This window comes from Mycosarcoma maydis, chromosome 4, assembly GCF_000328475.2.
Source record: "Mycosarcoma maydis chromosome 4, whole genome shotgun sequence".
In the NCBI taxonomy this organism is placed as follows: Eukaryota; Fungi; Basidiomycota; class Ustilaginomycetes; order Ustilaginales; genus Mycosarcoma; species Mycosarcoma maydis.
Window position 1 is genome coordinate 773,622 of NC_026481.1, and position 16,725 is coordinate 790,346.

Consider the following 16,725-nt stretch of genomic DNA (forward strand, 5'->3'; position numbering starts at 1 on the left):
CTATTCTGTTCTGTTCTGTTCTGCTCCTTTTCTGTTTCTGTTTCTGTTTGCTTGCATTTTTTTTTTGGTCTTTTCTTCTTTCTCTTCCTCTTGTCGCGTGCGTGTAAAGCAAAGAGACAGCAGAACTGACTGGCTTCTTGATTTCTTCTTGCTCCCCAATCACGAATTCTTCTTTGCAAGCCACTCAAGTGCAAAACTCAGGCCCTTGTATTGTTTTTGAATAGGTTAAATACTCGAGAAGGACATGAATTCAATACTCGAATACAACGTGCATTCATTCTCATTCGCGTGTTGAATTCTTTCGAATCGTGAATCTCGAATGATCACAAGGTATGCTCTCGCCATCCTCGTCACCATCAATCACGAATGACCGCATTTGCCAGCGACTATCGCACTGAACATCACAAGAACTGAGCAATGAGCAAAGTTGTGTGTGCAAGAGTCATGATCTGGCGATGCAGGTTGTGTCATGTATTGATTCACGATTGTTTAGCACCGAGTCACGAGTAGGGAGCAGGGAACAGCGAGGAAGTCACGAGTGTGGACGTGGAAGAAGAAAGATAATTGTTAGGGCTCCACTTTCAACCGTAGTCAGTGCAAATCACATCACGAATCGTGAACACACGACGGGCGGTTTTTCGCGCGATAAAAAGGAGGCCTCTCAGATTTGTGATTTTGCGCGGAACCGATCGGTGGCGCCAATGCAGGCAAACGCGGAAAAAGTGCAGAGACGGACGGGTGAGGCAGGAGCCAACGAGAAGAATGCGGCTGAAGCGTGCACTCTCTGCGTTTGTTCGTCGCAGTTGGCTGGGCTGCCTGCGAGCGAGCCATACTGGATTTGAGATTTGAGACGCGAGCAGGCTCAACATCGTTGTCGTCGTCGTCGCTGTCATTGCTCTTCTTCTCCACACATCCTTTCACCCTGCTCGCCTCCCTCCATCAACGTCCACATCACCACAGCAGACATGGCCGCCCGATTTACTCCGCGTCTCTTCCAGGTAGGTATCGCGTATGACGTCGATAACAAGCGCATTGGCATCCATCTCGACCAACGCTCTTCAACACTTGTCCCTTACAGCTCCGCCTCGCCTCGCATCTCTGAACAGTCGAGGAGTAAGAGCTACAAAAAACCGCTAGCCTAACACCAACATTTGTCGTCGACATGTTTTCATCGTTGCATCAATCACTGACCCTTGCAACATTCGTTCTTGCTGCTCCATCATTTCTCGACATGCCGATGCATTTTCTTGTGGCTTGACTGTTCTTACATCGGCAGGCCACCCGAGGCTACGCCTCCCAGGCTTCTGTCCGAGCTCCGCGCCAGCTTGACGGTCTTGCCGGCAAGTACGCTTCGTCCGCGTACGTGGCTGCTCTGTCCAAGGACAGCAAGACCCTCGAGAAGGTCGAGGCCGACCTTAAGGCCGTCCAGGCTGCTCTCACCGGTTCCGAGGGTGCCAAGCTTCAGACCTTCATCTCCAACCCCACCCTCAGCGGTGCCGACCGAACCAAGGGCCTCGAGCAGCTCCTCTCCTCCGGCAAGGGCAAGGCTGATCCCATCACTCAGTGAGTTTTGCATTCACAGCAACAGCAGCAGCAGCCGCAACAACAGCGCAACGGTACACGCCAGGAATACCACTAGTCTGGGAAGCGGAAGGGCCATGAGCATGTCGATCGAAGCAAACGCATAGACACAGAATACTGTCAGAGCCTCGGGTTCAGTTGCTGCCATCGCGCATCAGAGACGTGCCTTTGACCCAGGTACGCGGATGTTTCATTTTCTCAAAGCAGGACGGAGAAGGATAACTGTATATGGTCTATGCACTGGCTATGCGGTGTGGATATGCGGCGCGATCGATTGACTTTTGGATGGACTCGACATCGTTCGGCGACTGTCAGTTGGCGTTTTGCACTCCACGCGGAATTCCAAGCTGTTGCTGTACGCGAAACCAATCTCGCAGCTTAGCGTGGTGCAACGCCCAAGTAGGAATACACAACTGACCGTTTTTGCTTTCATGTCAATGTTAACAGCAACCTCTTCACCGTGCTCGCTGAGAACGGCCGATTGAGCGAGACCGAAAAGGTGATTGAGGGTTTCCAAGACCTCATGAGCGCATACCGTGGTGAGGTCGAGGTTACCGTTACCTCGGCTACCGCTTTGGACAAGTCGACCGTCTCGCGCATCGAGTCGGCACTCAAGGGTTCGCAGATCGCCGCTAAGGGCAATGGCAAGACGCTCAAGATTGTGCAAAAGGTGAACCCTGCCATTCAGGGTGGTCTCGTCGTCGACTTTGCCGGCAACACCGTCGACCTCTCGGTCGCAAGCAAGGTCAACAAGCTCAACGCTTTGCTTCAACAGGGTATCTAAGCTTTCCCGTTTCTTCTCTTGTTCAGCCAAGCCGCATTCAGCTTGATCTTGTGCTGTCACTGCACATGACGTATTGGGTCCATGTACAAGGAAAAACAAAGCTTTGAATCAATCCTAGAATGAATCGTCTCTCTCTGCAGACACAAGTCGGCTCAGAAAGCATTACGCATTACGCATGTGATCGGCTTTCGCAGTTGTGATTCGTGGGCGATGCAAGTGAACGACTTAAAGCGGCACCACGTGCACGGATACCACTATTCCGCTCTTGTCTCTCTACTTTGTCAAACCTACACGTCTTACACGACATGGTGCTATTGTGGATGAAACGAGTCTTTCGGAGCATTGCTGTGCATCTGGTATGAGCCGAGCGGAACAGCGTGTGCTTGAGAATTGATTGTGGATACCCTAAATTTCGGGCATGGCAGGCATCCAGTCGGGCTGCAGTGTGCAACACCGCCACAACAGTAGGCAAAAGACGTTCAGTTAGTAGACATGCTGTGGTTGCACAACACAGACTAACGAGATGGCAACTTACGTCTTCAAGGTTTTTCAACAATTCAGACTTGGAGGGGACCTCCAACCCCTTCTGCACGGCCGGACGAGCCTTGATCCTGTCAATCCAGGCTTTGACGTTGGGACCCACCTCCTGGTTTCGGATGCCCGCAAACCGGTACCATAGAGCCCAGGGAAAGATGAGGATATCGGCGAGAGAGTACTTGCCCTTCGCATCGCCAACAAGGTAATCGCGTCCTTGCAGGCCGTTTTCGAGCACCTCGTACAGACGCACCGTCTCATCATGGTATCGCTTGATACCGTACGGAACGACGTTCTTCGAGTCGCCTGTAGCTTGCATGCGGAAATGGTTCGCTTGGCCCTGCATAGGACCCTGGCCTGCGCTCTGCCAGCTGCACCACTGCGAAAGCGAAAGCAAGGATGTTCGAAGAAGAAGCATACGGTCAGCAAGCGAAACCGGCCAAAGAGAGACCATCGTGAAACTTCCATACGACAACGACGTTCTCTGCTGTGGGGTGTGATGTAAGAGCGTCTTTTTTCAAGGCCAAGGCGAGATGTACACTGGCAGTGAGGACGCAGATTCAAGCTCAACAGCCAAGAGATACCTACCTGCAGAACCTGGTTCCTGTAGTTTTCACCCTTGGGATCCGAGTCAGACCAAGAGAAGACGTGCTTGTCGTCGTACTTCTTCTCCAGATACAGCAGGATAGCCATGGATTCCATGACCGGAAACCCGTCGGGATGCGTAGCAGTGTTGTTTGGGTCGAGAAGCGTGGGAATACGGCCATTCGGGTTCATCTTGAGAAACCAATCCTCCTTCTGCTCGTTCCTGCTCATGTCGATGGCATGCGTCTCGTACTCGAACGAGGGATTGAGCGCCTTGATCTCTTCGAGCATGATCGACACTTTTTGGCCATTGGGCGTGCCAGCAGTGTAGAGTTGAACGGGCTTCATGGCGGCAGTGCTGATTCGAGACGTTGTCAAGTAGCGGTGTGTGAGGGATGTCGTAGATGCTGTTGTTCGCAGAGTTGGAGTGATGCGAGCAATCATGAGATCAGACAAAAAGATGGTGATCAGATGAAGAGCCAAGACGGATACGAAGCGTTGCTATATTGCTTTCCCAGATCGACCGCTTCAACAAGCACACACGACAGGAACCACGCTTGCAACCTTGATGACCGTGGATTTGTCCTCACATCTGCTAATCAGCGTGCCAGCTTGGCATGCACAGTGGACTCACAACTGTGTCGTGCGGTGACTTAGGACGGCGTTTAGCAATAATCGTGGAATCGTTATTCGTGATTGCGGGCGCGCTGTTTGAGTGTTGCGTGTGTGGAGGGAGCGAGCCACGAGCGGAACTGGACGTGCATGCTTGGTTTGTCATCCGTGGACTTTGGTAACTCACGACTCGCACTTCACGCTTGGAAGCTCGATCTTCACGCTTTGCAGAAACGAGAGACAGAGACAAGCTTCGCATCATTTGTGATTCATCCATACTGTGTGTTGCCCGCTGTGGTCGACCGGCTTTTACATCAATCGATGCTTTGCTGAGCTCTTTCGGTAATCACGAATGGGTTTGACAGCCGCACTTAACGCCGAACGCGGAAAGGTGCACGCCGACGCAATCGTAAATCGTGAACGAGATTGCGGAGGCCGGTCTAACATTTGCTCGTTTGCAGCGTGCAGCGTGTAACCTGTAGCGAGTAGTCGTGAGCCGTGAGCGTGTAGAGCACTTACTGTGTATTGTGATATACGATTGTATGACGTCTGACTCTGCAGCCGAGGCGTCTCGCTGTTCGGTGATATGATACATATGTTCACGAATTCACGATCGTGCCGAGCGTTGCCAAGCTAGGTGTGAGGTACGCTGTGCTGGGTGGGAAAACATTTCTTGAAAAGTTCACGTTGTGGCTCCACCTGTACCCAGATAGATCTAGAGCCTCTGAGTACTAATGTAGACTGCCTCTTGATCGTTGTCGACGACTGCAACTTTGCTTGTCTGCCGCTTTGTTGTCGCTGCGCACATACACGCCGCAAAAGTCGAGCGCACAACATGACAGCATCGTCTGCGATACCCACCTCATGGTGGCGGCTGATCCGCTTCATTGCACGAGAAGACGGCGAGACCTATTTGGGCCAACCGGTTGATGACGTTTTGGACGTGGGGGTGGCGTACGCCAACCAGTCCGCGCCGATCCGCGCCAATGTTCTCTACACGCACCCACTCGCTGGTCACTGTGACCTCTCCGGCGTCATCAAGACCGTGTCGACGTTGCTACCGCCTTTGCTTGCCTCAGAGGTGCGCACCATCCGCGCACTCGGTGCCAACTTTGTACAGCCTGGTCAAAACGCTTTGGACGCAATCAGAAAGCGACCTGTGATTCCGATCTTGTTCTACAAACCCATCTCCACCTTATCTGGACCGGGTCGGGATATCGTCATTCCACCCTGTGTCGCAGAGCAAGCAGACTACGAAGTTGAACTTGTCGTCGTCTTGGGTCGCGACATCAAAGACGTTTCTCCTGTCGAAGCGATGGACGCCATCCTAGGCTATACGCTGTCCAACGATGTATCCGCCCGAACACGCATGTTTGCCGTGCCCCAGTGGGGACTCGGCAAAAGCTTCGATGGTTGGCTTCCCATCGGACCCTGTCTCGTCTCCGCCTCGAACCCGCGCGGTATCACGAACCGTGACAACATCCACCTCACAACCAAGCTGAACAACCGGATCATGCAAGACGGAAACACCTCCGACATGTTGTGGAAAACCGCAGAGACCCTAGCCGAATTGAGTAAGGGTACGACATTGGAAGCAGGTAGCTTGCTAATCATGGGCACTCCTCCAGGTGAAGGGTTCAAGAGACAGCCCAAGGTTTGCTTGAACCATGGCGATACACTCGAGCTATGGGGAAGTGCTGGCTTGGGCAGCTTGATCAATTGTGTGAGAAGGCAAGCTCAGGCCGATGAGAGGCCTGTGTTTAAGCCCAAGCTTTAATACAAATATGATAGCTGTTCCTGGACTTGTGCTCGATATGCTGTCAATCACAAATCTGAATGCAACGTAGCGTTTCAAGAGGAGAGAGAATCGTCCGAGATAGGTTCTGTACGTGGCAGGAATCTATACATGCTTTGTGACCATGCTTGACCATAACCCAGGGTCAACAAAAACTAAAACATAAAAAACCAAAACCCCTAAAAACGGAGGCACCAAAAATAACGAATTATTGCGTTCGCAGTCAACCCAACCCGTCTCGGGATATCAATACATACTTTGTACAACATGATGTTCATGGCCTAGAAGGTTTCGGTCTCGGACCCCAAACTGCTTGATCTGCTTCTTGACAGCGTCTGTGCTGGCATGGCTGAAGTCTTCCACGAGCTGGGCGGACCGTTGATACTGCCCCTGGCGCTAGATGCGTTTCTATGTGAGGAAGCCAAGCGCGTCGAGAGCGGAGTTCTCTTGCTCATCGAAGCTTCGGCGCCATAGTATGTCATGCTGCTTTGCGTCACTCTGGGCGCAGCGACGGTCGAAGGCGTTGTGGACCTGGGTAGTGTTGAGCCGGACCGAACTTTGGCAAGCGAGCCGTGCGATGCTGAGTGTGACATACCGGAACCGGACATGCTGGTGCGTCGTTTTGCTACGCTTGCCTGAGCCGCGGCGTAGCGAGCTGCGTGAGGCAACGTACTTGCAGGATCGTGGTCCATAAACTCATGCAGTGGTAGAGGCGACGGTCCGTCGGCGCGGCTCGAACCGCGCGCGTGCAGGCTACTGGGCGTCTGAGCTCGTGGTAGACCCAAGCTCGGCATGGGCGGTGTGCCGCGTTCCGACATCCTTGAGCTCGGTCTTCGTACGCGAGAGGGTACAGGGATGGACGAACCGATGGTGCGATTACCATCCATACTGGCACGCGGTGCGCGTGGAGTCGAGGTGGGCATGTGGATCGAGTTGTGACCGTTGGCGCTGGGTGAGCCAATCGTGGCCATGCGGGAGCTAGGACGAGGGATGGCACTTTCGTCGCCCGGACCGACCACGCGCGATAGGTCCTTGGCAGAGTTGATTCGCGATTCGAGCGCTTTCATCTTGGATATCATTTCGGCCATCATGCGTTTCGATCCAGCAGCACCACCATTGGCAGACAAGTTGGTGGAGCGAGGAGCAGACGAGACGCTGACGGCGCCGCCGATGCGGGCTGCAGCGCGGACCGAGGCACGCAGCTGGGCTCGTGCAGAGGGGGACGAGGTGAGACCATGACTGGTGGATGCGCCGTGATGGTAAGGGGTGGCTGCGAGTGGGTCTCTTCGGGAGAGCGTCGAGGAACGTGTTGGTGCAGCAGAGGTGGTGGTAGCAGTTGGGCTGTCGTCGAGCACAGCAGCAAGGCTAGGTGCCTCGGCGGCTCGGACGTCACGGCTGAGTCTGCGGTTGTGGCCCATTGCACCCAATCGACGAGAGATGGGCACTCGATTGGTGACTGGGGAGCTGAGTGCCTGTCTAGACGATGGACGCTCTGTTGCTCGTGCTGCAGAGCTGGGTTTGATGGGAGAGCTGTCGAAGCTCTGTTCGGAGCGCGGTGCGGTCGAGTCGTCGTAGGTGGAGCTGGCCATGGTGTCTGCCCGGGAAATGGCTCTGCTGCGGGTCACAAGGTCGCGGAGAATGGTCATCTCCTCGGTCATTTCGCGAAGCTCATCCTTGAGACGCTGATTCTCTTCGTCGAGACGAGTCTTTTCGATGAGCTCCTCTTCGAGCAACGCGGTTTTTTCGATGGTCTTGTTGTACTTGCCCTCCATATCGGCTAGGGAGGATGCAACCATGCGTTCGGCGTTTTCCAGCTCGTCGTTGGTAAGTTCAGTGTCGCGGAGTTTAGCCTTGTAGATGTCGACGGATTCTCTGAGCTGGCCGAGCTCCTTTTGGAGCGTGGTGAGGGTGGCGTTGTGTTCGGAGAGAGCGCGCGAATACTTGGACTTCCAATCCTCGAGATCACCGCTGAGTTGTTCGTTACGACGTTTGAGATCGGAGATGGTCTTGTTCGAGGCGGAGAGCTCCTTTTCCATCTCTTGTTCGAGCTCCTTACTGCTCTCGACAAAGTCTTGGAGACTGGATTCGGTTTCGCGAAGAGCATCTTGCATGTCGGCAACCTTGGACTTCCAATGCTTGATCTCCTTTTCGGGAGAATCGAAGCGGCTGTGGTGAGGCAAAAGACGAGGTGGAATCAGGTATGCGAGGCGATCAGCTGTCATGTTGGAGCGCTGGCTGACAAGTATGGATGATGGACTACTTACAGGTCGGCACCATGTTCGCTCATCTTGATGGCTGGTGGAGCGCTTGCTCCGGCCTTTGAGGCTATAGAGCCGAAAACGACTGCCTCAAAGCGTAAGAGATCTTGATGTTGAGGATAAGGATGATCGAAGTGCGACAGAAGAGATGGACGAGGCAGATTTGGCTCATCTACGATTGCATTGCACAAGTGGAGCACGAAAAAACACCCGCAAGCAACTCAGATCCGTCAAGTTAAGTTATTCTGATATTATTCACGAATCACGCATCACAAATAAGTTCAGTTATCGTGAATCACAACACCAATCGTAAATCACGATCCGAGCCAACTCGTGACTGATCTCGCTCGCTTCTTTCAAGTTTGCTGTTAGGCCGCCTCACAACTCGTGCCAAACTGACCAGCCAATGCCTTCGCAAATCAGGCGTCAGGCACACGTTGCGCTTCTCCACTCCTCACTTGGTAGGCTCTGCAGTCAAGGTGTCCAACCGCGAATGCTCAGAAGTGTCGAAGGCCAATCGTGGACAGCAGTCGCTTTGGTCAAAGCAGGAGAGGGTTCGCACGTAGACAAGGGCTTTGATGACTGAATGCTGCCTCGCTGCTTTTGCATATAGCAGCTCATGTGACTTGCGAGCAGCCGCGTCGTCCAGGGCTGGCTTGGCTTGGCTGCCTTCCACCACACGCTTGGTAACAACAACCGAGAACAACACACGGCGTGTACTCGCGTGTACTTCGCGCGTGAGTGTCAGAGAGTCGTGATTCGATCAACACAAACAAGCCGAGAGAGCAACACGGCACGCGATTTTATGCGCGCGCTGCAAGCGCGTGTGGAGTGAACCAAGCAACGAGGTGAAGCCACGAGCCGAGGTTCAAAATGTGAGATCGACGGGCTAACAGAGTGACGAAAGTTGCACGAGTCGTGAGTCGTGAGTCGTGAGTCACGAGTTGCGTGTTGCACGATGTTGACACGTCGAGGGTTGCTTTTCCGTCAAAGTAGACTGAGAAACGCGTCACTGGCTTGTTTTGAGACGCAGGCTGAGAGCAGCAAGGAGAGCAACACTCACGACTCGCAACTCGCAGACTCGTGACTTTGCGCCAACGTTGTTGTTCGTGGTTGTTGTTATTGTGATTAATTTTCGTAATTCACGATTATTTATTCTTCACGCTCGAGCTTCCATGTTGAGCTCGATTCACGATTACGATTCACGATTCACGATTCGCTCTCACGTCTGCTAAGCTCAAATCGTGAATCACCCAAGTCAAACTCTGCACAGCCGATCTTCAGCACCAACCACATGAGAGAAGCGCCGATCGAAACACTCGCGACTTGACCACCACAACCCTGTCACTCACCACCATCTCTGCTTTTGTTGTTCCTACTACGATTCACGATTCACGATTCACGATTCACGATTCACGATTCGTACGCAATCCATCAGCAACGCTAGTTGGCTCAGCCATTTGCATTTAGCGTCGGTCATACGCTTGGCCGTCTTCATTGTCAGTCACGCCGTCAACAAGGCTACCATCATCACCTTGTCCTCCTCTGTCAGCCGTACGTCTCGAATCGTCGGCAGCTACATGTTCAGCTTTGCCTCCGGCTCTTGATCTCTACACACGCTCGAATCGAATCGCATATCGGCTCACACTCAATCCAGCTCGGGCGCAGCGATCAGCTCGCTACACCACATTTCCCTCGAGAGCTAGACCACTCTCCAGTCCATCGCGGCCAGCACCCGTCGTCATGAGCATCGATATGACGGGCGGCGCCGCCCCCACAGACGACGACTTTACCAAACTGCCAATACACGACCGTCTCGCTTCCAAGCTATGGAAGGCGCGTGTCTCCGCATACGAAGAACTCTCCAAAGCTTTCCCCAACACTTCGTCCGAAGACGACCCTATCTTTCGTCAATATACCCGCAATCCGGACATTCTCAAATCCATCGTGGTTGATACCAATGCCGTTGCACAGGAAAAGGGCGTCGATGCTGTACGTGCTTTCGTCGAATTCGGCGCAAAGCCCGCCGGCAGCACCAGAGAGCTGGTAGTCCCTGCTCTCGTCGAAAAGTGTCTTGGCTCGACGCGGGCTGGTACAAAAAACAATGCGCTCCAACTTATCTCGTTCTACGCGGAGATGGAGGATGTGCTGGGCTGCGAGCCACTCCTCGCCGACCTCCTTGACGGCCTCAAAGCAAAGCAACCCAAAGTCGTCGCTGGCTGCGTCACCGCCATCATGCATCTCGTTCGCGACTTTGGTCACAAGCAAGTCTCACCCAAACCCATCCTTCAGCGCTTACCCGACATGTTTGCACACTCGGACAAGAACGTCCGTGCAGAGGCTTCCCTTTTGGCGCTCCAACTTCACAGATACATCGGTGCAGCACTCGAACCCACCATCGACACGCTCAAAGACATTCAGGCCAAGGAGCTTCGCCAGCAGTTTGCCGAAATCGACGCAGCAGCTGCATCCAAGCCCCTCCCCACCCGCTTCCTGCTTAGCCAGCGCGAAAAATTGCAAGCTGCAGCCGCTCCCATCTCACAACCAGGTACAGATGCCGCCGCCTCCATTTCCGCCGCGCAGCAAGACCACCGCGACGATGATGACGACGACGTGGATCCGTACGACCTGGCAGAGCCGGTCAACGTGTTCGGCAGCCGTGACTATCCAGCAGACTTTGAAGAGATGATTGTCTCAAAAAAGTGGCAGGAGCGCAAAGAGACGCTCGAAACCATCCTCAAGATTCTCAGCTCATCGCCAAAAATTCAGCCCGACAATCGCTTCGACGGCCTTGTCGACCATCTTGCACTCAAAATCAGCAAGGACGCCAACATCAACGTTGTCCTCGTCTCCTGCCAGTGTCTCAACGCCATGGCCAAAGGTCTCCGCGATAACTTTGCCCGTTACAAGGACAAGGTCGTACCGCCCATTATTGAAAAGCTCAAGGAAAAGAAGCCCGCCACCGTCGAAGTGCTTGCAAAGGCCTTGGATGCTATCTTTCAGACCGTTTCCTTTTCCGAAATTCTCGAGCACATTTTTACCGGCATCAAGCACAAGAATCCTGCTGTCAAGACCGAGTCCATCCGCTTCCTCGTCCGCTGCCTTCGCACCACCAAGCTCGCCCCCGCCAAAGCTGATATCAAACCCATCGGTGATGCCCTCGTCGTCGCCATGGCCGATGGCTCTCCCGACGTACGTGATGCCGGAGCTGCCGGTCTTGGCACTCTGATGAAGCTCATCGGCGAGCGACCCATGAACATCTTCCTTGATGGCCTCGATGACATCAAGAAGGCCAAAATTCAGGACGAGTGCAATACTGCAGAGGTCAAGGTCAAGATGGGCGCAGGTGCAGGGGCTCGTCCACCTTTGTCGAGCGCTGCTCGACCAACAGCACCGATACCAGCTTCTGCCCCTTCAGCGGTCACCAATCGCGCAGCTCCACCAGCCGCTGTTCGTGCCAAGCCACCATCGGCCACCCAAGCTATGGCTACAGGCAAAGAGAACCAAGCACCAAGGCCCGTTGCGCGTCCTACGCCAAGCATGGCAGCTCGTCCAATAGGCACCCGGCCCGCTGCTGCCACATCCTCCGCTGTATCGAGTGCACCTGCACCTGCACGCAAAGCAACACCAGCAGCAGCAGCAGGTAGCAGCAAGGTAGCTGCTTCCGCCACTGAGCCAGTCAAGTACCGCTTCCATCCCGACGATGCTGAAGCACGTGCAGCTGACCTGATTCCGGCAGCCATTGCAACCCAACTGGCCAGCAGTGCGTGGAAGGAGCGTCTCGCAGGCATGACCCAGTTCAACGATTGGCTCAAGGTCGAGGCCGAGTCCGTCGAGTCCGAAATCATTGTTCGTGCTCTAGGCAAGAAGCCAGGCTGGAAGGAGAGCAACTTCCAGGTCATGGCCGAGGTCTACAAGGCACTCCAATTGCTGGCCAACGACTGTCCCACGTTTAGTCGTCCCTCGGTTGCGCTTTCAGTGCAGCCCCTTTGCGACAAGCTGGGTGACATCAAGCTCAAGACCCCTGCTGGCGAGACCCTCGTAACCTTTGCCGAAAAGACTTCCTTCGGCTTCCTACTGGCACAAGCGCTCGGTCCGCTCGGATCTCTCAAGGCACCCAAGGCGATTGCCGACTCGGTCTTGTGGGTCGACCAGACGCTGCTGGAGTTTGGTACCGCCGGCGTTGACGTGCGTTCTCTGATCGACTATCTTATCACCTGCCTCAAGTCGGCCAACGCAGCTGTGCGTATCAATGCTACCAAGGCCATCGGTACGCTCGCTCGCTTCCTCGGTACCGCTCTCAACTCGTTCCTGGCTGATCTCAATCCACAACTCCGCACCACTATCGAAGCAGAGATCGAAAAGGCTGCATCCAACCCGCCGCCAGCCCCTGTGCGATTCAGCGACGAGACCAAAGCGCCTGCTGGTAAGGCTGCTGTAGCAGGCGGAGAAGACGCCGCTGGACCTGCAGCGCAGGACAATGCCGCTGATGAAGACATGCTCGACCAGCTCGTTCCGCGTGTCGACCTCGATCGTCTCGTTTCCGCCGCCGCTATCGCTCGTATGGGCGACGCTAACTGGAAGGAACGTAAAGAGGGCCTTGAAGAAGTGCTAGCCGTCGTCAACGCCAACAGTCGTTTGAAGGGTAACATGGCCGAGCTCGCCAATGCGCTCAAAATGAGATGTTCCGACAGCAATATCATGTGCAAGTCGATGGCACTCGATGCGATTGCCAAAATCGCCACCGCCATGAACAAGCATTTCGAACCGCAGGCTCGCATCCTAGCCGGCCCCGTCACGCAGGTGCTTGCTGATGCAAAGGCCCCCGTTAGAGCGTCCGCCACCACAGCTTTGACCGCAATCGCTGAGCAGGTCGGCGCTGGTCCTCTGCTGCCCGGCATGAGCACCGTTGTCGAGGGAAAAACGGCTAATCCCATGCTCAAGCAGGAGCTCTTCGGTTGGTTGGCCGCCTGGTTTGAGTTACATCCACCAGAAAAGGGCATGGACCTTGCGCCGCTCGCTCTTCCATGCGTGCAGTGCCTCGACGACAAGCTTGCAGCCGTCCGCAAAGCTTCCTTGGCATGCTTGCCGCACATCATCACGCGTGCTGGCTACAAGCATGTCATGGAGCAGGCTAACCAGCTCAAGACAGCTTCCAAAAATACGGCTATCCCGCTCATCGACGCGGCCAAAATACAAGCTCAAAATTCTGCTCGAGCCGCTGGGGCAACTGCAACAGCCGCTCCAGCAGCTACTGCTACTGTGCCTGCCCCTACTGCTCGTGTAGCCGCCGTTAGTGCAAGAACTGCTACAGCTTCACCGGCCAGAGCAGCAGGCGTTGGCTCAACCTCATCTGTTGCACCTGCCACCTCCTCGCCACGCACTTCGGCTATCGCTCGCCCAGGCGGGATCAAGCCCCCTTCGGCTGTGGGTCGATCGCTCAAGGCGCCATCCTCGATCATCGCCCGCCAAGCTCGCCTCGCTTCTGACAGCAGCAATGGGGCTGTTCCTTCGCGCAACGCCCTGGCATCTGCGAATGGTGCGGCTAGCCAAGGAGCTGGTCCTGGTGGCGCCATGGAAGGTTCCGCCCCGCTCATCTCGGCTGACACCAAGGCTAAGGCTTTGCGAGAAAAGCGCGAAGGCAAAGCTGCCAACTGGATCGGTGCTGACGGTGCGCCTCGACCTGAGCTCGTCGAGGTTCTTCGCCAACAGTGCGATGGCCAGCTCAGCCGTGGTATCACTGACTCGATGTTCAGCAAGAGCCACTCGTCAGAGAAGGACTATTATGCCGCCTTGACCCTGCTCTCCGACTTTATCTCGAGCCCAACTTTTGCAGAAGAGCAGTATGGCCTCTCTCGCCAAGAGACAATCGAACGAACGCTCGCCAACTCGGATCTGATCTTCAAGTATGTTTCGATCCGACTCACGGACAACAACACGAGTCTTTCGCTCAAGTGTCTCGACATTCTCGAGCACCTGGTGGCGCTGCTCAGCGAGCAGCAGTACCACATGAGTGACTATGAAGCTGCCTGTATCCTGCCGTGTCTCACTGCCAAGTTTGGCGACGCCAAAGTTGCATTCCGCGACCGCATCCGAGAGATCTTCCGCAAGATGACGTTCATCTTCCCGCCAAGCAAGCTGCTCACAAGCTACCTCGAAAACGGTCTGCCGTCTAAAAACGCGCGCGTTCGCACCGAATGCCTGAGCGAGGTTGGCTACTTGTTTTCCAAAAACGGACTGCAAGTGTGCTCGCCATCGCGAACGCTCCCTGTGATCGCCAAACAGATCAGTGATCGTGACGCCAATGTGCGTACTGCCGCTCTTTCGGCGATTGGCGAGGTGTACAAGATCATTGGCGATGAGGTCTACAAGCTGGTGGGTGCGCTGCCAGGTAAGGAGATGTCGATGCTGGAAGAGAGGCTCAAGCGAACAACGGCTCCACCGGCGTCGGTCGCTGTGGCGGTGGCAAAATCAGCGGGTGCTGCAAGCACCGCTGGCCGTGCTGGTCCGCGCGCATCAGTTGTACCATCGTCAGCGCCAGGCCCCTCGTCTCCAGGCCGCCTCTCGGCTGGTGCACCGTCGTCGCGTCTGGCGCGACCAGGTTCGGCTCTGCAGCAGCCAGCAGCTCCTTCCGCCGGCGTAAGGAGCCGTCTCGCGGCACCAGGCGCTGCCCGTCGTGAATCTGCGATCGGCTTGCCTCGAGCTGCTAAGCCACCAAGCGTTGCCTCACCTCGAGCTTCAATGTTGAGGGCACCTAGTGAGGCTGCTGCTCGTGCGACTAGCATTATCGCTCCCGGGCGCAACAAAGTGCTGGCCGACGAGTTGCCCGAGGAGGAAGATGAAGAGTTGTCAGTCGACCAAGCCATCAATCTGGTAGTGAATGACAACTTCGAGCAGAGCGTATTCGCGATCAAGCACGTCGAAGCCTTCATTCAGGAAGAAGAGCCCCAGCTGATTTCGTACGTCGATCAAATTGCCATTGTGCTCAGCAAGCAGATGCAAAAAGCCTTTTCTCTTGACCCGAGCGACTTAGGGAACGAGCGACTCAGGAAGCATCTGCTTGTGGCCAATATATCACTATTTGATAAGGATCGCGTCTGGGAAGACGGGCGGACGCTGGGGTCGTACCTGTCTCGCTCTGCATTGATCCCGCTGCTGACGGTGCTGGTGCAACAGTTGATCCAGTCGTCGTTTCGCGCCGAGGATCCCTCTGCGCAGAACGAGTCCAAGTATTTAAACATTATCCTGCTTCGGTGCTTCTCGGCATGCAGCCTAAATTTACTGTACGGCGCTTGCCTGCAGATGCTCAGCGAGGCTACAGAGGATCTGCGCGAGCTGGAAGGCGACGTGCTCGAGACACGCTACGAGTTTGCCAAGCTGTTGATCAAGTGTTTGTGGAAGATCGCGAAACGTCTTGAGGATGATCTGTCGCAACGCAAGGTGGAGCCGCAGCAGTTATTTGTGGATATCGAGAGCTTCCTGCAGACCATCGAGCCATTCGAGTGGCGACAGCGTGCGGAGGATGGCGTGCCGCTGGCCGACGTGCCGTTGCGCACAGTCAAGATCATTCTCTCGTCCGTTGTGAACCACTTTGGCGAAGAAGCGTTGGGCATGCTCGACATGATTCCTCAGCCCGAGAACAGCTACGTGTACAAGTACCTGGTCAGGATGCTCAACTTTGCCTTTGGGGATGGAGGGGTGGACGAGGAGGGTGATGCGGTCGGGTCGAACGCGGGCACGCGTACGCGCACGGACGCCAAAGCGCCATCGCAGGCGGTCAATGAAGCTGATACGGTCGTTGAAGCTCAGCGGAACATTGCTCCTGAGGATCGAGGGGTGGACAAGGCTGCGGTGGTGGACGAGGAAGGTGATGCGGTCGGGTCGAACGCGGGCGCAGGCGCCAACGCGCCATCGCAGGCGGTCAATGCAGCTGATACAGTCGATGGAGCTCAGCAGAACAGCCAGAATGGCCACGCGGCTGACGCGGCTGTTGACGAAGAAAGCAGTATACGCCTCGCCGAGTTGCACGCCGAGTTGCACGAGATTTTTAAGCGCATCTCGGACAAGAAATTGTCGCGACAGGGGCTTCAAGAGATGTACGAGTTTCGGAAACGTTATCCGTACCTGGAGAGCTATATCCAGTCATTGCTGCAGACGACCGGGCCGATGTTCCAGAGGTATATCAAACGCGTCTTTGCCAATTACGCCGCGGAAGATCCAGACGTGATCAACGCCGCCCAACCGCCGCCTGTGTGGGTGGCAGACCACAACAGACGCGTTAGCACGTCTTGTGCAACCACCACTACTGGCGCACCAGCGACGCCTACATCATCGCGCTTATCGACACCCACCGTACAAGCAGACAACTGCACAGCCAGCCCGTCGTCGTCCACACATTCGCCGCGATCCTCCTCCGTAAGAAGCTCAGCTACAGACGACAGACTCGCCCAACTCAGAGCAAAGTTCTCTTAGCCCTTCTTCACTCGCTTGGCTGCTATACTGTAACGTTGCTCTCACTTGTGCAGTACCGTCTCGCCTACTCAGCGCAGAGATGAATGTGCAACAATCGCATCGAA

General features: G+C 55.1%; 5 protein-coding genes across 5 annotated transcripts; 3 read left to right on the plus strand and 2 right to left on the minus strand.

The window, feature by feature from the left end:
- Nucleotides 1-965: 965 nt before the first annotated feature.
- UMAG_06324 (putative F1F0-ATPase complex, subunit OSCP) lies at nt 966-2,365 on the plus strand (the record flags this gene model as incomplete). Its single annotated transcript, XM_011390012.1, has 3 exons — nt 966-998; nt 1,277-1,563; nt 2,029-2,365. The coding sequence occupies 3 exons, from the start codon at nt 966-968 to the stop codon at nt 2,363-2,365; spliced, it is 657 nt and encodes a 218-aa protein (XP_011388314.1).
- A 405-nt stretch (nt 2,366-2,770) lies between these two features.
- Nucleotides 2,771-3,832, minus strand: UMAG_10781 (uncharacterized protein; the record flags this gene model as incomplete). Its single annotated transcript, XM_011390081.1, has 3 exons — nt 2,771-2,803; nt 2,901-3,278; nt 3,488-3,832. The coding sequence occupies 3 exons, from the start codon at nt 3,830-3,832 to the stop codon at nt 2,771-2,773; spliced, it is 756 nt and encodes a 251-aa protein (XP_011388383.1).
- Nucleotides 3,833-4,931: 1,099 nt separating this feature from the next.
- UMAG_06326 (uncharacterized protein) lies at nt 4,932-5,873 on the plus strand (the record flags this gene model as incomplete). Its single annotated transcript, XM_011390013.1, has 1 exon — nt 4,932-5,873. One exon carries the CDS (start codon nt 4,932-4,934, stop codon nt 5,871-5,873), a length of 942 nt encoding a protein of 313 aa, XP_011388315.1.
- A 299-nt stretch (nt 5,874-6,172) lies between these two features.
- UMAG_12335 (uncharacterized protein) lies at nt 6,173-8,178 on the minus strand (the record flags this gene model as incomplete). Its single annotated transcript, XM_011390115.1, has 2 exons — nt 6,173-8,057; nt 8,156-8,178. 2 exons carry the CDS (start codon nt 8,176-8,178, stop codon nt 6,173-6,175), a joined length of 1,908 nt encoding a protein of 635 aa, XP_011388417.1.
- A 1,714-nt stretch (nt 8,179-9,892) lies between these two features.
- Nucleotides 9,893-16,621, plus strand: UMAG_10782 (uncharacterized protein; the record flags this gene model as incomplete). The annotated part of the gene is made up of 1 exon (XM_011390082.1): nt 9,893-16,621. One exon carries the CDS (start codon nt 9,893-9,895, stop codon nt 16,619-16,621), a length of 6,729 nt encoding a protein of 2,242 aa, XP_011388384.1.
- Nucleotides 16,622-16,725: the final 104 nt, after the last annotated feature.